The 26,172-nt window shown below is 37.5% G+C and overlaps 1 protein-coding gene across 4 annotated transcripts in view; it reads left to right on the forward strand.

The window, feature by feature from the left end:
* The window catches only part of LOC149185300 (yacP-like NYN domain protein), a 394,333-nt gene that overhangs the window by 26,004 nt on the left and 342,157 nt on the right, over positions 1–26,172 (forward strand). For all 4 annotated transcript variants that reach the window (XR_016257373.1, XM_089417893.1, XM_089417894.1 and 1 more), the window contains exons 3-5: positions 177–248; positions 394–518; positions 709–869. Coding sequence is in view for 3 of the 4 variants with exons in the window: in XM_089417893.1 (XP_089274019.1) it covers positions 177–248; positions 394–518; positions 709–869 (358 nt within the window). In the remaining variant the exon portion in view is untranslated. The remainder of the gene's footprint in view (positions 1–176; positions 249–393; positions 519–708; positions 870–26,172) is intronic.

Consider the following 26,172-nt stretch of genomic DNA (forward strand, 5'->3'; position numbering starts at 1 on the left):
ATTCTTATACGGCCTCAAATATGTTATTATTATACACAATCTTGATTGAAGTCTTATATATAGATTTTTTGTATGATAAATTTTCTTGGCCAATAGCATTTATTACATTTTGTTGTACCATAATTCTAACATTTCAGGAAATCCTAGACCTTCTAACTTTTGCATTTTGTTTTCAGGATACAGATGCAAAACCTCCACGAATCACGTCAAATGTGAAGCAAAACTTGCAATTTCTAAAGCTGCTAAAGGTTTGCATAAAACTATGTAATTTTGTAGGCATTTGAGTATACAAAACTGATGAGTTATTTAGAGCAACATCTTGCATTTGCTTATCAAGCATCCTAGTTATAATAATTTAATAAATGTCTGTTGGCTTGCTATAAACGGTTACAGGAATTCCAGCGGGAGAGTTCAGGGAGTCCAAAGCCTCTTACTCGATATCGTAGGAAGATAAAAAAGAAGGAAGAGCTTCCAAGTGATGATGAACTATATGAGGATCCTACTACGACACTTTACCAGTGAGAATACCGTAACGGGAATCTCACTCTTAGATAATATTTGTAGATACAGAAAAATGTTTTTATGTTTCTTCAAACTAATCAAATATAATATTTAGCAGTTAATGGTGTGGTGTATATAGGAGCATTACTGGCATTTTTTGCTGCTGTGTTTTCTAACTGTAAATTGGTGTTCATTAATGGCATACAGTACAAATCAGGGATTTGATCTGGCAGTTCCTGTTCTACTTGTAGATGGATATAATGTATGTGGTTATTGGCCCAAGTTGAAGAAACATTTTTCTAAAGGAAGACTCGACGTAGCTCGTCAAAAGCTTATTGATGAATTAATAGTATTCAGTGCAATCAAGGGTCCGTTTCTATGCCAAGACGTCTCTTAATTCTTTTAACAAAATTATATTTATCACTTATGATTTAAGTTTTCACTGCCATTGCTTTAGTTGAGTGAAGTGGCAAGCCATACTGCATACAATATTGGAGATTTGTTATCTGTGATTCTGTGTATCCACTTTGGTCTAATGCAGCTATCTTTTCTTTTGAAGGCTAACCATTCATTTGATCTATAGCCTATAGGAAATATGTAAATTTTCAAGCCCTAGGTGACTGCGGTCCTATGTTTCTCTTGTTAGAAAACCATGCACCCCATGTCTGGTCTATGTCTTAACTAGAAACATAAACACACTAGCAGTGCCTAACTTCAAAACAATTTGCACAGCAGAATATAACAACACTGAGATCAATGATAGTACACAAGAGTTTACTGCCCAAACTTGTTTCTTATCAGTCCATTGATAAGCATATCACAAGGCTCCTTTACCAGAGATAATGGCCCTTTATATCCCTTTCCAAATGCCAAATACAAAGTCTATCCTTTGACCAAAACCCTAGGGCTGAGGCTTTCTCCTCTAAGCCTTTCCTGCCCAAAACATAACACTGTGACAGTCCTTTGCCCTCCTTAAATCATCAAACAGTAATTTACATACTTGGGCATGCTACTTTAGCCCACGGTTCTCTGCTGTCCTTTGCTTTCCTTCACAGCTGGCCTGCTGTCCCTTGTAGCCAGCTCTTTAGCTTTCTTTACCAATCGTTTGGTTTGCTGTTTCAACTTTTGTTCAGCCTGTCCTAGCTGTGGTTCCTTCTCAGCCTGCACAGTTGCACCTGTGGACAGCCTCCCTACAATCCTGGCCCTCGTAGTTAACCTTGCGGCCTTGTTGCCACACAATCTAACAGGGGTCCTAGGAGGGGTACCGAAGGGACAACTACTAGACCTAATGACACCAATGGGACGAGGACCCAATGTCACCTTGGTCAATGTCCCTTGCTCTTTACAGACTTTCACCGATGGGAGGAGTCTCGGTATGAAGGAAATCACTAGAATGATAGGATCAATGTCTAGGTATAGTGTGATTTCCAAAGCCCATTCAAGGGAGAGACTCAGATAATGGCTATCCAAGAAAGGTTTATGAGAAGGCCTAGACCTAGGAGAAAGGGATACTCAATACAAGGGATACACCTAGATCAAGGCTTCCTAAGGGAATAAAAGGACCTCTCTAGGGTTTTGTGAGATAGCGATCATATAAAGACTTGGGACCACAAGAGAGACCTAGGGGATCCAAGCAAGGCCTAGGGTTTGCAAAATCAAAAGAGGAATAAGATACCTTAGGTCAAGCAAGAATAAGATAGGTCAAGGAATGATTAACTTTCAATGAGTTTTTGAGATGAAATGACCCTAGGAACGCCTCTAACCAAGAAAGCCCAAGGACATAAATGATGTTGGAGCCAGGGCTCAAGGTTTCTCCAAATCTAGCCATGGGATTTGCTTCCAATTTTGAGGACACTTAGAGGAAACCCCAACGCAGTAGCTTGCCAACTCACTCTTCAAGATGACCACCCTAATGCATTTCGCACTAGGCCCTAGGAGACCTTCTAGGGTTAGGGAAGAAAATGGAAAGGAATAGGTGTTAGGGATGATCAACTAGGATTAGGAGCTGTTGACCACTGGAGTGGCACCTGATGATTACAGGAAAACTCCATGCCCAAGGATGATCCAGAGGACACTTGTACCATCAGATATCATCAGTCAACAAAGTTTTTTAACTCTACTTCTATCTTCTCATCATCTTTCTTGTACCCAGATTCTACAGCCTACGGGAATTGTAATAAGTGATACTAGTAATGATGAGTTTTGAGTCTGTAACAGGCCTAGGATGTTGGGACTCGATCAACAAATGAGTATACCTTGGAGTGTTTTTTTGTTAGATGATCCAAAAATAAAATTTTATCATAGGTTATAAAGTTGGAATAAAATAATTATCAATTTAAGATATTAAATTAATAATTATTATTCTAGAATGTTTAATTATTTAATGGAGACATTTAGAATTAGTATATTGTTGTAACAAGATATGACTCTCCAAATGTGTCGTATCTTAGGCTCTATTTTAGGAGATTTGTTAGCTAGTTGTTTTGAATAGCATTTATTGTAAATGGACACTTGTTATTTAATAAGTGATCCATAATTAGAGGTAATTAGGACATTGAGCCTATAAAAAGCTCATTGCAAGAGTGTTTGGTTGTTCGGGTGTAAACTCTTGCAAAATCAAATATGTAATTGTTTTTTTGTTTTTTGATTAATAAAATTACGTGTCTGAGGACACTTTTGCCATTATTGTGGTATCAGAGCTCCAGTAATGCTGCAGTGGATTTGAGGAGGAGATTCCAGCTCTACAAGTTTTTGGAAAACTCCATTGAATTGATCAGCGAATGATTGGGATGAATTTGTCCAATTTTATGTTTAAAAGAAAAGAAATTTTATTATTTTAGTGATTTTATTTTTTTAAATCTGAAAATCAATTGTAAGAATTACTGCTGCCACCGTGTACTATCAAATTGAATGCCTGACCCATTTAAAGATCACATTTCAGACCATTTCCTTCGATTCCTGGTCAGAGCGTGGAGAGCTCGATCCCCGCTTCAAGGCTGTAGAAATAGACGTAGAAATCTTTCGATTTAACCCTGATTTGGTCCAATTTGAACCTGATTTGGCCCAATTCCACCCAGTTTTCAGTTCTCTGTCTATGACTATACCTCGCCTAAACTCTCACGTAGTTTTGAGCAGTAACTTAGGAGACCCAGATAGCTGATTTTCAGAACCGAGCCGCACTTTCGATGATATTTGTTGTTTCTGTGGGAAATTATAACGCGGGCATTTAGCAATGCAACTGCAGCATGTTTGAACTCAGTATCAACTAACGCCTTTTTCTGCTTTGGTAGAGAAGCTTCCGCTACTTGAAGTAACAGGTTCGTAGCTGAAATCCCTTGACTTGAACCCACTTCAGATAGAAGACTGAATGTAGCAAGAGTATCTTGAAACAATAGCGCTTGCAAATTCTTCGGCACCTTGCTGTATCCCCCTCTCAAGATTACGGCCAATTCCTTGCATGCTTCCGCATAATTGCATTTGCGAGAGAGGGCAATTCGGAGCTCCAATTGTTCATATCTCTGCAACATGTTCCGCCTGGATTATTCTGAAATGACATAGTTTTGAGACTTCAGATTAATTGAACCTTCGTGTAAACTAAAGAACGGATTTAAAAAGAGTTATGGTGAAAGTGACTTTATTGATAGAAAATAAATATAATGTTGATGGGACGAAACAACAAAAGGAGAAATGATAGTTTATAAAATAAATTATATTTGGAAGATATATAGTCTTGGTATATTTTGATGAAGGCTCAGACTTTGAATAAATGTTAGAAACTGTACTTCAAAATCATTTTTTGCAGCTTTGACCAAAAGTAAAGTACCTTTTATTTTTAAATATTGATTTCAGAATTGTGCACTAAAGCCTCCTCGAAGCTCAGACAAACCACTGTCTACTCCAGGCAGCAGACAAGTTCAACAAGTGTAAAGCAAAATTCGATCGCTCCTCCAAAGTAATGACTCCTCTAAAATGTCTTTCTTCTTGCTTTTTGTTGTAATCAAATTTGTATATTTTGTGCAGAAATAAGGAATATTGTATTTTGGAGAGATCTGGTGATTTTTTAATTTTGGGAATTTATTGTTTTTGGAGTAATAATGTGATTTGTAAATTTTTGGAGTAATAAGGGGATTTTAATTGTAATTTTTTGAAGGGATAAGTGTAACTCAAAGTAATTTTACCTTCAGGGGGGGTAACTTTTTTTTACCAAGTTTTGCAAGAGCATCGTTGTAAAAATCAAATTTTGGAAGTTACCTTGTAATTTTTGAGAAATTGACTAGAGCCAAGTGCAAAGCTCAATCACTTTTCTCTTGTTTCAACGACTATACGAGGGTTAAGGTCAAGCCCCGATAGATCGTTTTTTATTGCGTTGTGTTGCATGTTGTGTTGCCCATCTTGACATTTTTGTTTTGATTCTTGGTGCGAAGCTTCAACACTACAATATCAAAGCTGATTAATTTGTTTTCTGATTTCGACAAACTTGAAGGTACAAAATCCTATAAAACATGGCACCGCCTCATCGAAAGCACTCTCATTTACAATGAATTATGGCAAGGTATATGTGATGGAGATATTAAGCCAAATAAACTCACAGATGCAGCTGCACTAGCAAAATGGGAAGTTAAGAATGCCAAAGCCTTAGCTCTTATTAAATCTTTTGTCAATGATGAAATGTATGTCCATATAGAAAATGCTACAGATGCATGGTCTGCTTTGAAAATTTTTAAAGACCTCTTTGATACTCAGCCTGAATCAAAGAAAGTTGATCTACAATTAAAATTATTGAAACAAAAATTGACTGAAGGAGGTGATGTTCTTGAATATATCTCAAGACTTAAGAATATTAGGCAGGAAATCATTAATGCTGGTTTTCCAGCAATAGATGATAGCTTTATGGTCATAATTGTAATTGCTGGACTTCCTTCTTCCTACACGCATTTTTTGGAGACTCTACAATTAACTGGGAAATTAGAAAAACTAAAGTTTGATAAGCTCTGCGAAATTTTGACCCAACATGATAAAAGCTTTGGGAAGAAGAAGAAAGTTGGTGAAGATGTTTTTTTCATAGAAGCCAACACTAGTAAATCATCAGCAGATAGTTCTCGAGGCAGAGGCAGAGGGAATTTCAATCAGAATCAAGCAACACATAATGTACAAAGTCAAGGTCGAAGCCAAAGCAGAGGAAACAACTTTAATAGAGGCAACAGTTTAGGAAGGAGTAATTTTCAAGGTAGAGGAAACAACCAAGGAAGAGGCAATTTTCAAGGACAAGGAAATAATAATCAAGGTAGAGGACAATCTCCAAATAGAAGTCAAAGCAGAGGCAGAGGACAATCTTCAGGAAGAGGAAGAGACTTAAATCAAATTGTGTGTCGAAGATGTAACAAAGTTGGACATTATGCTGAAGATTGTCGAACTTCTCTTAATAAAATTTCCAAGTTTCAGCAACATTCAACGCAATTTGCAAATGATCAAGATGATGATAACTCAGAATATGTTTTTACTTCCTCACCAACATCACAACTTTCATCCCATCCTAGAAGTGATTATGAAGATGCTTGGATCTTGGATTCCGAGGCAACTCAACACATGACTTGTCGACGTGATTTTTTTTGGAATTTTCAAGATTGCCAACTTGATTCCATTTTTCTTGCAGACGATACAAAACATACTCCTTATGGGAAAGGAGCAGTTAAAGTTTTTCTCCCTGGCATTGGAGAAAAATGATTTTCAATGTATGGTGTGTACCAACTTTTAAGAAAAATTTGCTCTCTTTAGTCATGATTCGACAAGCAGGACATCAGGTGATTATGGAAGATGGTTTAGTCAAGATTAATTCAGTCAAACAAAGCTTGAACACTGTCATCACAGGTTATGAAGATGGAAAACTATTACGGATGAAAGGGACAGTTATTCCAAGGCATTCTGATTTTGCACGGGTAGTGACTACAAGTATTTCACTTGTAAGACTATGGCATGTAAGATATGGACATTTAAATTTTGAGAGTCTTTCTCAATTGCAGAAACAAGGAATGGTTAAAGGACTTCCCATTTTCAAAAGGGAAAATGCAAAATGTGAAGCTTGCATTTATGGAAAACAAAATCGAGAAAGTTTTCCAACAAGTTCATGGCGTGCAAATAGGCGGCTACAACTAGTTCACAGTGATGTTTGTGGACCACTCCAAACTTCCTTGGTGGTTGCAAATATTTCTTACTATTCATTGATGATTTCAGCAGAATGACTTGGGTTTACTTCTTGAAGAACAAGTCAGAAGCATTTGAGAAGTTTAAAATTTTTCGCCAACTCGTTGAAAATGAAGTCAAAGAAAAGATAGGTACTCTCAGGACAGATAATGGGGGAGAATTCACTTCCAATGAATTCAAAACTTATTGCAATGAAAATGGCATAAGATGACATCTTACTAATGTTTACACTCCATAGCAAAATGGAGTAGTTGAAAGAATGAATCGCACCTTGTTAGGAATGGCGAGATCCATGTTAACTTTCAAGAGGTTAAGTCCAGCATATTGGGCAGAAGCAATACATACAACTGTCTACTTAAGAAACAGATCTCCCACTGCTTTTTTATATAGAATCACACCTTATGAAGCTTGGTTTGGTTACAAACCTCGAGTTAAACATCTTCGAGTTTTTGGATCAGTATGTTATGCCTTAGTTTCGAAAGAAAAACGAACTAAGCTTGACTCAAGAAGTTTAAAATGCACAATGATTGGCTATTCTGATAAGAAGAAAGGGTACCGACTTTTGACCAATGAAAAATTTATTGTGAGCAGGGATGTAATTTTTGATGAAACAGAGAGTAAGAGTGCAGAAGAAATCGAAAGACTTCTTCAAAAGTTAGAAACTAAAGGCAGTCGAAGAAAATGAAATATGCAAAGTCAACCAACTTCACCAAATTGGTATGAACTTGATTTTCCTTCCTTTGAAGATGAGTCATCCAGTCCATCTACTTCAACAACATCATCTTGGTCTTCTAGCAGTTCATCCGCATCTCCAAGCAGCAACAGTTCTTCTAACAATGATTCTCTAGACTCTTCACCTGAACGAAGAACATCAGTTTATATTAATCCTCTTTACAATGATGGAGACTTTTCAGAATCTCAAACAACTGAGCATCAACTACCAAAATGGGCAGTTCAACTTTTGAAAGATGTAAAGCCTGATGAGCAGAATAAAACAGGCACCAGAAGGTCACATAGAAGTGAAGGCAATTTTGCCTTGATAGCAAATGATTTTACTGAACCTTCCACATACAAAGAAGCAATAAAACATAAAGAATGGCAACAGGCTATGGTTGAAGAATATCAAGCAGTAATTGATAACAACACTTGGAAACTTGTTGATTGTCCACAAAATGTTAAACCCATAGGATGCAAATGGGTTTACAGAATTAAGTATAATAAAAAAGGAGAACTTGAAAAGTATAAAGCACGACTTGTCGCAAAAGGTTTTGCACAGCAGGAAGGCATTGATTATGAGGAAACTTTTGCTCTTATAGCTAAGTGGAACACCATCCGATTAACACTTGCATTGGCCGCTCAGAAAGGGTGGAAAGTTCATCAAATGGATGTGAAAAGTGCTTTTCTCAATGGGGATTTACAGGAAGAAGTGTATATGACACAACCACCAGGTTTTGAAATTGAAGGGCAAGAACATAAAGTCTGCAAATTGATTAAGGCTTTATATGGATTAAAACAAGCTCCCCGAGTTTGGTATGCAAAGATGGATGAATACCTTAAGAAAGTTGGTTTTCAACAAAGTGAATTTGATGATACTTTGTATGTGCGACAACAAGGAAAATATCTGGTAATTCTTGTTATGTATGTAGATGATTTGATCATTACTAGCAACCATGATGATCATATTGCACAGGTGAAAAGGAGTTACATGCAGGTTTTAAGATGATAGATTTGGGATTACTTCACTACTATCTTGGAGTTGAAGTCTTCCAACGTCCACATCATATTTTCATTTCTCAGAGTAAGTATGCAGCAGAGGTTCTTCAACGATTTGGCATGCAGGATTGCAAGCCCGTTCTCACCCCCATGGAGCAAAACTTGAAACTTTCAAAATTTGAAAGGAGGGAAAAGGTGGACAGTACTACTTACAGATAGTTGATTGGCAGCTTGATTTATTTGACAAATACTCGCCCTGATCTATCTTATGCAGTCAATATTCTTTCACATTTTATGTAGGAACCACGAGACAACAACTGGAATGCAGTCAAAAGAGTTCTTCGATATATCCAAGGAACAAAAGATTTTGGTCTTCTTTATACAAAGACTAAAAACTTTGTAATTGGTGGATATTCCGATGCCAACTTTGCTGGAAGTATTGATGATTGAGCATCAACATCAGGTTATTTAATGAGCATGGGGTCAACAACAGTATCTTGGAGTTGTAAGAAACAAGCTACAGTGGCCACTTCTTCAGCAGAAGCAGAGTACATTTTAGCATGGGAAGCAGCATGTGAAATTGTTTGGTTGTGCAGAATTTTGCAAGACTTGGGCATTTCTCAGGCAGAAGCTACATCATTATTCATTGATAGCCAGTCAACCATCAAACTTGCCAAGAACCCAGTTTTTCATTCAAAGACAAAGCATGTGGACACTAAGTATCATCATATCAGATCTCTCATTTCCAAAGATGTCCTCAAGCCAGTTTATTGTCCTTCCGAAGATCAGATCTACGACATTTTCACGAAACCGCTTGGCAGAATAAAATTTACTAAGTTCACGGATGAACTTGGTATCTGTTGTAATGTATCTTTGGATCATAGGGGGGAATGTTAGATGATCCAAAAATAAAATATTATCATAGGCTATAAAGTTGGAATAGAATAATTATTAATTTAAGATATTAAATTAATAATCATTATTCTAGAATGTTTAATTATTTAATGGAGACATTTAGAATTAGTATATTGTTGTAACAAGATATGACTCTCCAAATGTGTCGTATCTTAGGCTCTATTTTAGGAGATTTGTTAGCTAGTTGTTTTGAATAGCATTTATTGTAAATGGACACTTGTTATTTAATAAGTGATCCATAATTAGAGGTAGTTAGGACATTGAGCTTATAAAAAGCTCATTGCAAGAGTGTTTGGTTGTTCGGGTGTAAACTCTTGCAAAATCAAATATGTAATTGTTTTTTTCTGAATAATTATTTTATTCCAACTTTATAACCTATGATAATATTTTATTTTTGGATCATCTAATATTTTTTTATCTGGTTAATTATCCCTTCTTTTTCAGAGGCGGATAATTTTCTGGGTTTTTTCACTCACGTTTTACCCCAAATCCGGGGTGACGGTTTGAAGGTTGAGCCCTTGACACATCTTAGTGTCTAGAGTCGATGTATATTACCATACTAGATCACACAAAAAATTTCGTGGAATTTGGTTAGGTCTAGGTAGTCATTTTTTAATTTTTTAGATTTCCTGCAGGTCAAAAATTGCAAATAAAATTGTATTTAAATTGTAATAAGTGTAGTCTAGAGAAGTTGTATGGAGTATAAGTAATCAAAATTACACCTCTCACCCTCAAATTTCTACTATGACACACTTTGAGGGGTTAATAATGTGTTTTGGACCCTCAAAACCCACTTTTCCTAAGTTTAGTGGGAAATTTGGCAATTAATTAAGCCAAAAATTAAATAAATGGAGAAAAATTAATATCCACACATGCTAAATGTTGTGGAAATGAGGTGGAAAATTATGGGGGAGTTAAAGTGAAGTCCAAAGGTGATGTGGACTCCTAAAATCAAGGAAAGGACGTGCTCAAATAAAATCGAATTTTTGGCATTAAATGAAAACACTGCTTGGAAATTCGAATTTGTGAAGTTAATGCACATTTGGGAGGATTTGGGAGAATATTTGGCGGAGATTTTTGTGGGAAATTGTCTCCACATGGGTTACCACCCATATACACTTGTCATTCCACCATAAAATTCGAATTTGGCACATAAGGGAAGAAGAAAATGATGTCCACTTGCTAGAATTCGATTTTTACATTTGGCATTGGAGCTCCATTCAACAAATTCAAATTTCTCTTTGGGATTGTCACCTCATGCCACTTGTTTAATCACTTCTACATTGGGATTGGCTCCAATGCCATTTGCCATTGTCATTCTTCATTTGGATTTGCTCCCAACTCTTTATATAATAGAGCCATGGGCTCTCACATTGATGATATTGTTATTAGCTATTGTGCTTGTGGAAGCGCTAGTGCCTTGTACACTTTCATAAATATCAATAAAGACTTTGGGGTTTCATTCACGTTCCTCCTTTTCGAGTGTGATGAATTGTTGAGCATTGGTATAATTCCTTTTACTCATGCTTTGATCTAATTTGCTTCCATATGCTCTTGTAGATTTGTTAATGTAGAGCTATCTTGCATTTGCATTTGATTTAGAAGTATGCTCTAGGTATAGAATGCTCTAGTTGGTTTTAAATAAATCTCTAGAGTTTCTTATCATTGTTTATTGCTGAATCTATATGGAACTAATTTTTGATTGAAGTTTTGTAGAGGGAACATCTTGTTGGATTACAAAATCAAGCATGAGGGGAAGTCTTTGGAGAGACCAACCCACTCTTGATACATTCTTAAAGGAGCTATCATTTGTTCTTTGAACCTTCATAGTCTTATCTTACAAAGTGGTTTTACAGGGATTTCGGCACATAGCTTGTACACAAACCGAGAACTTCTAAATTTAAATCTCTTTTAAAAAAACAATGTACTTCATTTCTTTCATTTGCTATCTAAGAGCTTGAAGATGGCTAAGCAAAGATGAGAGTTTACTCTCACTTTTTAGCTTAGTCTTTTGTAAATTATAGTTGTACATATACATTTTATCTTGCTGATTTTTCCATTAATACTTAACTTATTTTGCAGCCATTGTTTGGATTGTTTGCTAACTCTTGTGTGGCAGATTTTGAAGAGCAAGTTCCCGTAACATCTAACAAGTGTTTGCAGGACCTTTGGCAAGTGTTGGGGGTTCGATTTTCAAGGATGTTGTGAGCCCTTTTGAGGCTTATTTTGGCCAAGTCAAGTTCACTAGAGGGCTGCCCATTTTCCTCTTTAAGCCGTGGGCATTTGAGGAAACTCACACCTTGTTTCCCTTGCATAAGTTTTGTGAGATCTTGTCACTACTTTCTCAAGAAAGGAGGTCTAGTGTCCAAGTTTCAAGCAATTATTGTGAGGACTCTCCTTGAAGTATGGTTGAGAACTTTGAAGGGCCCTCTTCTCATTGTAATATTAGTAAAAGATCTAACTTGCTTGTGAGAGCTTGGGATTTTTCCCATGGTATCCTATCTCCCCATTTTGAGGGAGGCTTCTCTTGGGTGGATTGACATTTGCATGGTTTAAGCTTTCATACTTCATTCACTTACATGCATGCTTTAATTGGGAATTAACACAACCTCACTATCACATTTCATTAAGTTAAAGTTTGCTACAATTTCGTTTGAGCTTTGCATTTTCTTTTTCATGTTGCTTGGAGCTACAAGCTTACACTTTACTTTGGGCAATTCATCCTTTACATGCAAGCATTTTATATTCTTAACAAACTTTGATTCGTTTTCATTTACCTTGGTAAATTGTTTCATGAGCACTTGAATACATGCTTCAATTTTATGCTACATTGTTATCTTGAATATTGGAGTAATTTATTGTCATTGTCTATTTGAAACAAATTTTACTTTCAAACAAATTACTTTTATCATTTTAATTCATTGATGAAACACATGCAACACTTGCAAGCTAATTTTATTCCTCCAATTGAAGTTGTAATTGCAACTTATGTTGAACACTATTTCATTTTCAAGCGTTGCAAATCAATCTCTTTGAAGCATTTGCATGTATCATTATTTTAATTTGGGGAATTAACACAATTTGCATTTTATCTAGGCATTTTAGTGTAGGAAGGCCCCAAGCCTCATTAAAATTTTATCTCCAACGTAAGTTGGTTGAAGTAGACATCTTAGGGATCCTCTACTCCTCTATTGACTCCTCACTGTGAGATCCATATCATTGGGCGAGGTCTAAGGATTGAAGAGTTAAATTGTAATCTTGTTGTAGAGATAATTAATAAAATTAACCAAGAGCACTTTCCATTACATTTACTTTACTTTTCTCTTGATGGTTTAAGTTTTCATACGCAAAGTCTATTCCAAAAGCAAGTATTGTAATAATTTCAAACAAGTGTTTTCTTTTCATGTTTCAAGTCTAATTGCATATTGATGTCTTGGTTTAACACTTTTTTTTTTTACATTTCCAAGTTAATTACTAATTTTTGTGTTTGGGCAAGATATGTTTCACATGTTTTGATTTATAAAGTTGATTATCTCAAAAGCATTTTGTATCTTACATATCTTGTGCTAACAATTCTTATTTACATTTCAGGGTTACTTTGTTTTCTTTTTTGAGAGCATTGCATTTTACTTTGAGCAAATATATCTTTAAAGTGTTGAGCAAATTCCTTATAAAGCACTGGTTTTATGGTTTTTAATCATATTAATGATTGGCATTGTTATTTCAAGTTGCTTACTTCATATTTGCCCATAAATCCTTAAAAGTAATCCATTTTCACTATAACACTCTCCTAGAAACTCACATATTTTAACTTCACTTTTCATTAGGGACCACCCCCTTTAGCTAACCTAGGAGATAACTCAAACAGAGAGTCGGGATTAGTGTGATAGACCCTTCTTTGAGTTCTCTGCCACCAACCACACCTTGTGGGGTTGAAGGCTTTTCTCACTGACTTGTAGGTAGGTGTAGGCGGCAGGGTCAACAGGACCCAATGCCTTGACAATTGGGAGAAATGGAGTTGAGATGGACTTTGATGAAGGACCTTTGCTCTATCAAGGAGTCCTATGCAATTTCTGTTAATTTTAGGTATGTTCTATGCTTAAAGAAGTTTACTTCAATTTTTCCATATTAACTTCAATATCAATTTCAGATTAGCAATCACATCAGCATGATATTAAAGTGCAGATAGAACATGAACATAAACATCAGAAAACAAGCCAACACAAGAGGACACAAGATGTGGTGCCAGCCAGGGACAAACCCAATGTGGGGAAACCCTTGATCAATTCTTCTTATATATTTCAATAGTTCAGCAGAGAGAGAGATAGTACATATACATCAGAAGTCAACACTTTGACTTGACAAGATCAGACATCAGAGTTCTTCACCATGAAGATGACACAATGAGGTTGCAGATTTGATGACAAGGATTGCAGATCCGAACTCAGGTGAAGGCATACTCTTCAACTGATTCTCCAAGGTGATTCTATCACCATGCAGCTGCATCCAACACCATGCTGCATCCAACCATGCTGCATTCAATCATGCTGCATCCATCATCATGTTGCATCTTCCAGAATGCTGTCCTCCTCCTGTAGTACTAGCAGTCACTGTTTCATCAACTCATCAACTCATCTTTTACTCAGACAACAATGTAGGCCTTCTAAGACTACAATGTATCAAGGTGGGACACCACCTCTGCCATGCTGTCAAGACTGATACAACAACCTTAGCTGTTGGCTATGGCCTACGACCTAGCCCAGTAGCAAGTTAAGCAACAATCAATAATGTCAATGAAGCAGTATTTACAAGGGCTTGACTTTGTTGTCAGCACTGTGATTTACCAACCATGTAAACAGTCCTAGGAACAACCTTCTAACACAGTGTTGTCATCATACTTCTTTTACCACGCTGCCACAAATTCCACGCTGTCCTTTCAGGCCTTGATATATTGATAAGGCTTCTTCTTATCTGTGGATAGTAGCCTTCCCGTTTGACTGTGACTAGGGCAAATTGTGACAGCGAATTAGGTCACCTTCTAGTCTGTGATTAGGGCTTCTTCTAGGCCTCCTTATTGCGGCTTATACATGCTTGAATAGTCTTTGAATTGACTGCGTCTAGGGCTAGTTGAGGCCTCCTCTTTCTAGTGTATAGGAGCCTTCTTCAATCGCTGATGTAGGGCAACATCTAGTACTTCTTTTGCTGTGGAATAAGGCCAGCAGTTAGGGTGCATCTAGATTGTGACTAGGGCACAAACAAAACTGCAGCTAGGGCTCTTTTGAACAATGTGTAGGTCTCTGCTTAGGACTGCGCATAGGTGCCTTTTAGGACAGCGGATAGGGTCTCTTCTAGGCCAGCGATTAGATCACTCCTTATTGCGTTATGGAGGCCTCTTTCACTGCATTAAAGCCTCCACCATGACAACGTCGATAGGGCCCGCGTCTAGATGTCTTATGACAATAATTTAGGGCAGCGTATAGGACTCTTTAGACAGCATCTAGGTCTTCTCCTCCATGATTGCGTTAAACCTTTTCCATGACAACGTTAAGGTCATTTCCATGACAATGTTAAGGTTTCTTCCATCGTTGTGTTAAGGCTTCTTCATTAGGGCAGCGTAGAGCCTTCTCTTCCATGACTGCGTCTAGATTTAGGGCATCTCCTCTAGGGCAATGTATTCTCTTTAGGTCTCTCCTCCCTCCAAAACCCAAAGACAAGTGGAGAGGAAGAGATCACAAGAGGTGTGTCAACCTTCTTCTAGACTCCTCCTCTTCCACTTCAGCGTTCTTCGCTTATGAATTGAGATCATCTCTTATCGAACTGTAGCCACCATACCGTGAAGACCGAATCTCTGTGGCTTACTGATATGTTGCTTCCAGAAATCCAAACTTCAGGACTGTAGTGCTATCGAACTCCTTGACTGTGATTATATCCAAGCTAACCGAATTATTCACTGTGGTTATTTACCCGAATTTCAGAGATACATTTGAACCTGTGACTTCGGTAGTACTTCCTTGCACTCCCTTGAAAAGTCCTCGCATTCCTTTTATCATAAAAGACCTTCGTTGCCCCTTCAATACCTTCTCTGAACTTGACTTCTGTGATCCGAATCTTAGAGAATCCGAGCTATTGAACTATGGAAATGTGGATTGTCTACACGCCTATATATAGTCGTTTGCCCATCAATATAAGCCGACCTGTCATTTCGAATAGATGTGTCACCTTGTAATGTGAGCCGACATGAGTTTTTTATCCTTTCTTGAAGCCGACATGAAGAGAGGACTGTGTGCTTGTCGTTGGAGGGCTATATAGACTTATATACAATTGACACATGCTCAAGAAGAGCTCTTCATACATGACATTGACTCTTTGACTCAATGATAAATCCTAAGGCTCTCAATGGGAGCCACTAACAAATAAAATCTCTTGCTCATGAAACCCATGAAGCAAGCCTTACAATAATAATTTTATTCTCTTCTTTTTCATCATTTACAAAGATCATAATTACATGTCATTATGAAGACCGAACCTAGTTACATTTTACAACACTCCCTCTTAACTAGGGAGGTATTCATAATGGTACTTGGTCATTCTCAATCTGAAGAATTTCTCATAAGAAGAATCGAATTGGTAACCCATTTGTTTAGCATCATATCAACCAACATTGTTACATAGCAAGGCCTTGACTAACAACTCTATCTCTCCACAAGATTTGAGCTCAATGCTGGCGAGACCAATGATTTATAGACACTCTCATCATTGTCTCTCTCGGAACATACCCTACTCGGGTACTCAGGGTGTGTTCCATGAGGACTATTCTTATCTTGGACTCCCCAACCCTCAAAGAATATCGGTCCTCCACGACTACTCTTCTCTCGGATTCCCTATCTCATCCTCAAAGAGTATCAAATGCCAAATGATTACCCAATCCTCTCATTCTGTCTTCCCAGGTGAAGACCAGAATGATGTGTCTATCTCTCCCTCTCAATTAGGGAGGACATATCTATTCCATTAAAGGAATTTACTCATTCCTACACAAGGAATGTACCTAAGCTCCCTCTTGGCTTAGGAATTTCCAAGTTTCTTCCAAGTAAGAAACTTTCCAGGCTCCCTCTCAAAATAGGGACCTTTAGCAGCTTCTCAGGTGGAGATGATGGGACAACCAGCTGCTTGAAGAACTCCTTTCTTCGATGTCATGAATTTCTTCTTTGTTGTGGAGTCTTCATCTTTTGGGACTTCTTCATAGGGCACAGACCATCCATCACTTTCATTCATCAGTCATGTCATCATCGAAAAGTGATCCATCAGTCTTCATCTAGCTTTGCTTCATGTTATTGTACCTTCATCAGGCTTTCTTTTTTGGAAGGTTCTTGCATCCTTCTACATGGTTCTTCATGGAAGACATTCATAGTTCTTCCCTTCGGTAGCCCTGCATAAACCCATCCAGATATTTGTTCAAAAATAAGAAATGAACACTTAAATCAAAATTACCTTTGTGATGGTCTTCCATCATGACATCTTCTAGCTTGCATCAACATCCTTCATACATGTTGACATATCTCCCGAAGATATCCATTGTCAAGGGTCTCCACCTTTTCCAGACTTACAACAGAGTCTTCATATATTTTTCAGGAGATTTCCTAGTCAAATCTTCTTGGTATTTCGGATGTTGATTTCCTTTACCATGGATGCATATCTCCCGATCTCTTCCTTCCTTTCTTCACTCATTTCATTCCTAGGAGCTTTCATTCAGAGTTCCTCAATTGTAGTCAACCACCTCATAATCCATATGAGGACACATTATGTTGATTTCATCTAGTGTGACCCATGCCTTCCAACATTCTTTCATAGGAGGAGATTCCTTTCCTTTGATCATGCTTCTCAAAATAGAGCAGTGATCCAAGTTACCTGCAACCATACAACATGACTTTATAAAATCAAATACAAGCATACATACCTCATTTACCTTTAGGTCATCTAGGCTTCTTTCAACAGCTTCCTTGATTGAAAAGATCTTCAACCCCTTGATCTGCTTCATCTCTTATGTCATCATACCATCATCCCATGAATTCCACAAGTTGGAGTTCCTGATGAAACACTTGCTTCCTCTTTGGATCGGTGAATCTTCCAATGAGGATTCCATCAGAGAATCTTGAGGATCTTTCATATCCCTATCTAGCAGATGTTTCCTTTTTGACTTGATGTATGATGAGCCTTGTCCTGGATGACTTCTTCCTTTCCTTAATTTTCCAATGAGGTTCCCAAGAGCTATATCCTTCATAGTTGATTATCAGACATCCTTCATGTTTTCTATGGTGATTTCATGAGCTCTTACTTCTAATGCTTTTCCTCTTCTTTGGACTTCCTTTTTTCAACTTCCTCCACTTCTTCGGTGAAATGGACTTCTTCTCTATTCTCCTTGTTATTTCCCTTAAACTTAGGACAATCTTTCTTGTAGTACTCATAGTATTGAATCTTAGCTATGTTCTTCTTTCCTTTCGACAAATGTCTGAATACTTTTGTCCTCAACCTGTCTTCTTCTATCTTGCATAGAAACCACAAGTTATTGAATGGGATAGCCTTCTTATCCTCATAGATATTGTTACTGTTATGAATTAAATATTCATAACCATATACATAGAATTAAATTAAATAATTAAATATTAAAATATTAATAAATTAATAACTTATTAAATAAATTAACATTAAGCATTAGTCGCGAAGAGGCATTTTTCCAAAAGACATGTCTCTCTAATTGGCAAGGCCAGTGAACTCTTATATAAGGAGAACTGCCTTGACCATGTAAATCATCCAATCCAATTTATTCAAATAATAAAAATATTTTATGATGTTTCATATCAATGTTTAAAAAGCGTGAGCATACGGTTAACTTGTAATAGTGGTATCAGAGCCACCCCCTTTTGGCCAGTACCACACCTCCCTGTGGGTCGTTGGCCTTGCGGGCCCTCCACATTCATCGCTGCCATCCGCTGCAGACCTCCGTCACCCATCGACCTTGGCTGTCATCGTTCGTTGCTAGCGCTCCACTGTTGCCATCCGAACACTTGCTCTCTACGTCCTCTATCACCCCGTCTGTCCGTCGCTGTCCTCAGTCCATGCTGCCATCTTCGCTCAACCAGACACCCTCACTCCGATCTGCACTTGTCTTTCTCTGCCGAAAACCACGCATTCGCTGTAAATCGCCTTCCTGTCTGCTACCATTTGTTAACCGAATACACAACGGACTGCGACTGTTCCTGCAAACACAACGAAAAAAAGTCAGTGAGTAAAGGATTGGGGTATAAATGCAGTGAAATGCATATCACCAGGCATACGGGCTCGGGTCAAACATCGTGACTGACGGGTCATACATGGTCACATAGTTATACTATATAATTATAATTTAATTAATTAAAATTATCTAATTAATTAAAATGTTTAATTAATTAAATTATTATTTAAAAAAATTAATTAAAAAACAAGAAAAAAGATATTTAATTAAAAAAAGAAAAAAAAATTGTGTCCACTAGGAAGAAAAAGAACAAAATGGGTCATGATGATAGTTCAAAAAAAATTCAAGAAGAACTCGACAGGCTGTGGAAACGCCTTGATGATGTCGAAAGGAAGCAAGACGATTTTGGGAAGACTCAAAACGACATGGCACAAAATATCCGAGCCATAAAAGACATGGTGAGCCAGTCTAATAGAGGAGCAAATCCACCCTTAGCCACGCAAAATCCTCGGACCCTAGAAGATGAGAATTATCCAAACCCTGGATTTTTGAGGCACGAGCAACCGAGAATATCGGAACTACACTTTGAAGGAAGCCAGTATTATACTAAGTCTTCCAGAAGGAACCATCTTAAAATTAAAAACGAATTACCTAAGTATGATGGTAAGGACCATAAAGGCGCTGTAGTATGGGTAAATAAGATGGACACCATTTTTTTAGCAAACCCACCACTCGACGAGCAAGAAAGGGTCATGACTGCATCCAACTACCTAGAAGCAAAAGCGTATGATTGGTTTCTGTGGTGGTCTTCTAAATGTACAGGTTGCTCATTCAACTGGCAAAACTTTAAAAATGCCTTGCTGAAAAGATTTCATGATGAGGAAGAGGATGATGTATACGAGAGATTCGTTCACCTCAAACATAAAGGAACAATGAGTGAATACACTCACGAATGGGAAGTGTTGGCGGTAAGGCAAAGAGGATTTTCATACGAAGAACTATTAAAATGTATCGTTGTGGCCTTAAAGATTATATTTGAGAAGAATTAAAATTACATCAACCCAAAACCATTCAAAATGCTAGACACACGCCTATAATTATCGAACGAAAATATAAACTCCATAAGGCACCATATGCCAGTAATGAGAAATCAAATAACTATTCCAAAGGGAAATCTAGTAAACCTTCGTCAGAAAACTCTGGCAAGTACGTTCCACCACCAATGCGCAATGGAGGAAGACAACAATCTAATGTTGAAAGAAAAAAGGATGGCAAGTGCTGGACATACAGAGACAAGTATTACACAGGACACAAATGCACAACGCAAAAACTTTACAACTGCGAAGCAGAACAAGAAGAAGAATTTTCAGAAGACAGCGTTGAAGAAGAAAACAATGAAGAAAATGCAAACCCTAATCCAGAATCAGAAGAGGATATGCCACAAATTTCTCTGGCATCCATCACAGGGATAGCTCAGCTACAAACACTAAAGCTTAAACGTCACATCAAGAAGCAAAACGTTATCGTTCTAGTAGACTCAGGGAGTACGCACAACTTTGTAGATGTCAATGTTGAAAAAAAACTAAACATTTTTGCTTACCCTATAGCAGATTTAAAAGTTATGGTAGCAGATGGGAAACAAATAGATGGAGTAAGCACGTGCCATAAAGTTAAATTGTAACTAAGCGAATACGAAATGGAGTCCAGCTTTTATATAGTTTCCGTAGGGGGAATAAATGTCGTTTTAGGGATACAATGGTTACAAACACTAGGCATGTATTCAACTAATCACCAAAAGTAGTTCATTAAATTCAAATGGGATGGAAGTATAAGCTGTTTGGGTTCCAAGCTCCACCCACTCAAGTCATCTTTGCTCAACAAATGAAAAAACTTATTCGCAAGGGAGCCCCAACATTTGTTGCACAATGTTAGCAGTTGGTGTTATTATTGATAGAAGGGACTCACCAGCCATCAGAAATTTCATCATTGATCCAGAAATACGAGAAAATGATTTGCCAATGAAATTACCCCCTGCAGGACAAATTGAACACATCATTGAAGTCAAACCAGACCCGACACTAGTAAACGTTAAACCGTATCGTTATCCCCATCATCACAAAACATAAATAGAACGATTGATACAAGACCTGTTGAAGCATGGGATCATTACGAAAAGTAGAAGTCCATATGCTGCACCCGTAGTATTGGTCAGAATGAAAGATGGGTCCTTCCGATTATGTATAGATTACATAGGGTTAATTACAACCATTATCAAACATAAGCTTCCGATTCCGTTCATTGATGAAATGCTAGATGAACTACACGGTGCAGAATATTTCTCAAAATTAGGTCTAAGATTAGGGTGCTACCAAATACGGGTAAGACTAGAAGACGTTGAAAAGACAACATTTAGAACTCACGAAGGGCACTATGAGTTCAAGGTTATGCCTTTTGGATTAACAAACGCACCAGCCACTTTCCAAGCTACCATGAATGAACTCTTCCACCCATACTTGCAGAAGTTCGTGTTAGTCTTTTTTGACGATATCCTCGTTTATAGTAAGACATGGAAGGAACACCTCAAGCATCTGGAAGCAGTACTATCTATATTAGAGAAGAATCAATTCTATGCCAAGTTATCGAAATGTACCTTTGGGCAAAAAGAAGTTGAATACCTAGGACATGTTATATCCAGAGAGGGAGTCAAAGTGGACCCCAACAAAGTTAAAGCAATCAGAGAATGGCCCAAACCCAAGAACGTATCCAAGCTAAGAGGATTTCTAGGACTAACCGGGTATTACAGAAGATTTATAAAAAACAACGCACATTTGACAACACCCCTAAACAATTTGTTAAAGAAGAATGCTTTTCAGTGGAATGACCAAGCAGACAAGTGTTTCAAGAACCTAAGGGAAGTAATATCAACCACACCAGTGCTAGCGACTCCTGATTTCTCCAATCCATTCGTAGTCGAATGTGATGCTTCGGGATTCGGAATTGGAGCCGTATTAATGCAGGATAATCACCCTATAACATTTGAGAGCAGGAAACTTAATAAACGAGAAAGCTTGAAATCAACATACCAAAAAGAGATGCTCGCCATCATACATGCTTTAACAAAATGGCGCCAATACTTGCTTGGAAGTAAATTTTCAATCCAAACCGACCACAATAGTCTACAATTCTTACTTCAACAAAAGACATTGTCAATAGAACAGTAGAAGTGGATGGAGAAGTTATTAGCCTTCAACCTAGAGATATTACACAAGAAAGGGAAGGAAAATGTTGTAGCTGATGCACTCTCCCGTAAGGATGAAGACAACACAACACGCGTCGCCATGGTGGTGATTCCTGAATGGCTAGACGAAATAAGAGCTAAATATGCCAAAGATGAAGATTGTAATTTTATGATTGAAGATATTCATCAATATACCAACTTTGAGTGGAAGAATGACATAATATGGTACAAAGGAAGAATTTACCTAACACCAACATCCAAATTTAAGACGAAAGTTCTAAAGGAATCGCACAGTTCTCCTGTAGTCGGACATGTCGCCTTTTTTAAAACTTACTACAACATACGCCAATCATTCTTTTGGAAGGGTATGAGCAAGGAAATCCAAAAATATGTCGCAGAATGTGATGTTTGTCGAAGGAATAAGAGTGAGAATATCCCAACCCCTGGGTTACTACACCCACTACACATCCCAAATAAAAAATGGGAGGAGATTTCAAAAAATTTTCTTTTTCTTTTAAATTTTTGAAAAGTATAAAAAGTTTTGTGGAAATTTTCTTTGTCAGATCCAGTTATTTTTCGAGAAATTATCGCGTTATATCTTTCATGCTGAGATCTAAAATTTTCAAGTCGAGATACGAAATATGATATCTGGTTAATGATTTATGACTCTCGTGGTGGTTTAAAGCATTTATCTTTTCAAAATTCCCAGTTGCTGGATATCATTTTGGTCATTTTAAGAGCATTGTGACAAATGATTGCTGTTCATGGTTTATGTTTCTATATCATCTAAAAGTAATCGTTTTAACCACAATCTCTCAAGGCACTGATCTGCTAAATTAATCAAATCCATCTAGTGCTTATCATATTGTGTCTCGTGTCTCCCAACCAACTGGTCGACAGTTGGTCTTCATCATCTCACAGGGTCTACCCCCGTTAGCCGCGGGAGACAGGCTTAAACGGAGGGATTGGGGAACAGAGTGACAGCCCCCGGTCTGAGCGTTGTCGTGTCAATCTGCGCCGATGGACTTTATCGAAGGACTACCTGCATCTGATGGAAAGGACAAGATATTTGTAGTAGTCAACAAACTCACTAAATATGCCCACTTTATGGCTACCAAAAAAACCGACACAACTAAGCAAATTGCGGATATGTTTTGTAAAAACATATTCAAAATACATGGGTTTGCCAAGGTCATAGTAAGTGATAGAGACGCAAGGTTTAAAGGTAATTTTTGGAAGGATTTTTGCCAACGAGTAGGAATATCTCTCAACATCAGTTCGGCCTATCATCCTCAGACAGATGGTCAAATGGAAGTCATAAATAAATGCTTGGAAACATATCTTCGTTACTTCGTCACCTACAAACAAAACAGATGGACCCAATGTCTACACCTGGCAGAATGGTGGGTACAATACCACCTACCATACGTTAGATACTTGATTCTAAGGTTCCAACAGTAAAAGACCACCTAGAAGAAAGTCAGAGTCATTAAATTATTAAAAAAAATATAACATGGCACGTAATAGAATGAAACGACAAGCTGGCCAACATCACACTGAGAGAGAGTTCGAGGAAGGAGATTGGGTCTTTGTTAGACTCCAACCTTATAAACAATCATCATTAAACAATAACGGAAAAATAAGCTATCACCTAAATATTATGGGCCGTATCAAATAATCAAAAAAATAAGTAGCGTGGCTTATAGACTAAAGCTACCTAACAATTGTCAAATCCATAATACCTTTCATGTATCAAATCTCAAGAAAGTACTAAGGCAAAACCAAATAGCTCAAACAGAAATACCGGGGACTGATGAAGAAGGAAGGACCATCTTAGAACTTGAAGGTATACTCGCTACCCGAGAGAAGGTATTACGGTCCAAGACAATTAAGGAGTTCCTCATCAAATGGAAGAAGCCACCAGAGGAAGACTCGTCTTGGGAGTCAAAACGTTTTCTTCATCAGCACCCAACCCTACCTACACTTTGAGGACAAAGCATTTTTAAGGGAGAGGCAATGTTATTAAATTAAATATTCATAACTATATACATAGAGTTAAATTAAATAATTAAATATTAAAATATTAATAAATTAATAACTTATTAAATAAATTAACATTAAGCATTAGTCGTGAAGAGGCATTAGCCCAAAAGACATGTCTTGGCAAGGGCAGTCAACTCCTATATAAGGAGAACCGCCTTGACCATGTAAATCATCCAATCCAATTTATTCAAATAATAAAAACATGTTATGATGTTTCATATTAATGTTTAAAAAGCGTGAGCGTACAATTAACTTGTAACAGTTACCTTGTTCATCAATTAGTGTATTTAGAACACTGAGGATTATCTCTCCCAAATCTTGCAATTGAGATCTTATGAAGATAACCCTTTATCCTTTGATATCTTCAATTTGTGTAGATCAGATCTAAGTGATGTGATCTGTTTCATTGCATTTTCAGAGAATAGCTCTACTAGCCTATCATATATATCTCTTTGATGTCTCCAATACTGCTATATATCTCTGATTGCTAGGTTGATGCTTTTGAACTTTTTCCATTTGAATCAACCTAGATTGTAATGTAGTTATCTCCTTAACATGATCAACAATCATCCTAGTTTGATTTAACTCCATATTTTCTAACTTCTTAAGCAATTTTTGCATAGGTTCTTCTTCAGATTCCTTTTCTTTTCCTTTAGCTTCTTTTAATTTAACAACATATCTATCAAACCTAGGAATTTCAGATTTGCCAGAAGCCTTCTTATCTTTTTCCAGCTCTTCAGCTATGATATGACAAGCCTTGTAGTCATCAGGCTTGATCCTCCTTAGCTCATAAGAAGTGTTTGGATTGAAAGCATCGAGATAATATTCTAGAAGCATTTTCTCAGTTGGTTTGTAATCAATAGATATTTCTTTAAGCATACCATTAAACCTTTTATTAAATTCTTCACATGTCTCATTTTCTTTCTTTTTAATGACGCTAATGGCTTTTGCTAGAAATCGATCTTCTTTCTTATCACCAAATTTCTCTCTAAAAGCATTAAGGAGGGAATCATATGAATCAATGCTATGATTAGGCCTATCCCTAAACCAATCCATAGCATCCTGCTCAAGGGTCAAAACAATGCATGTCATTTGCACATCCTCATAATTTTGAGCATGAGCGAATTTAGCCCACCATGTCTGAAAAGCATATAAATGATTTTTAACAGTGATTGCATTATTTCCTTGGAAAGCGGTTAGCTTGTCTAGACCATTATTAGGAAGGTTATGGTGATAACCTGTTGGAATTTCTAAGTCTAACTGTTAGAAATCCTTTTTGTACTTTTTGATTTATTTCTTCCTACTTGTTCTGTTAATTAACAAGTTATTTACCATATAAATACTGAAAATAAATACAAGTACAGTCTCAACACATACAGATCATCAACTGAAGGAAAAAACAAGCACACAAGTGACACCGTTATTTTAGAACTAATGTCCCCGGAAAAACCCAATGCGGGAAAATCGGTGCAGCTATCTGAGGCTTTTATTATTAAGCAGTTTCAGAATAAAATCTGGGTGCCAGAAATGGCTCACCCAATAGAGAGTGCCCTCAACAGTAGTACCTCTCAGTCGGAGACAAATATCAGCTCCAATCTGCCCAACGAAATCTCCCAGCGTCAACCTCTAGGGTCTGCGTTAGCCTCTCTGGCCTAACGTCAGCCTCTCGGGGCTTTGCGTCAGCCTCTGGAGCCTCTGCGTGTCCCACGCTGGCCCTCCTCAGGCTCTGTGCAGCTCCTGGCTGCCTCTGCATGGCCTCTAGATGCTTCTGCGTGGCCTCTTGTGGCCTCTAGCTGGCTCTGCGTCAACCCTCTCCTGGCTCCTACGCTGATGCTCCCAGTACTATCTCTGCCTATCTGCTACTGTATTCATTGCTTCTCAGCTGTAACTCTGATCACTCTTTTGATTTCCTCAGCAAGTCCTTCCCCAGAAAATCGAATTCTTGATCAACTTGGTGTGTTCTCCAAATGATCCTCAAGCCTCCTCCTATACTTTTCTCATTAACAATTCAACGGCCGAGATTAAGTCCCTAATCAATGGCTAAGATTAGATTTGGCTTGATCCATGACTTTTGGACCATTCTAACTCAGTTTTATATTAATTCACATTAATATTTTATTTTCCCTAAGTTTAGACTTAGGGACTCCATTAAAAATATTAATTATTTTAATATCTCCCAAACTGGTTAGATTCTGCCCAAACCATTTCTGGGTATGGGAGACCTTATGTGCTTTAGCCTCTCCACCAATTTTCGTGGCTAGAGCACATCCGATGCTACCCCAAATCAACAGTCCCTCTTAGCGAGGACTGTGCTCTAGTGATACTCTTCATT

Source organism: Pinus tabuliformis, chromosome 3_2 (assembly GCF_031772625.1).
Source record: "Pinus tabuliformis cultivar Carrire ecotype Pingquan chromosome 3_2, CPIR1, whole genome shotgun sequence".
NCBI lineage: Eukaryota > Viridiplantae > Streptophyta > Pinopsida > Pinales > Pinaceae > Pinus > Pinus tabuliformis.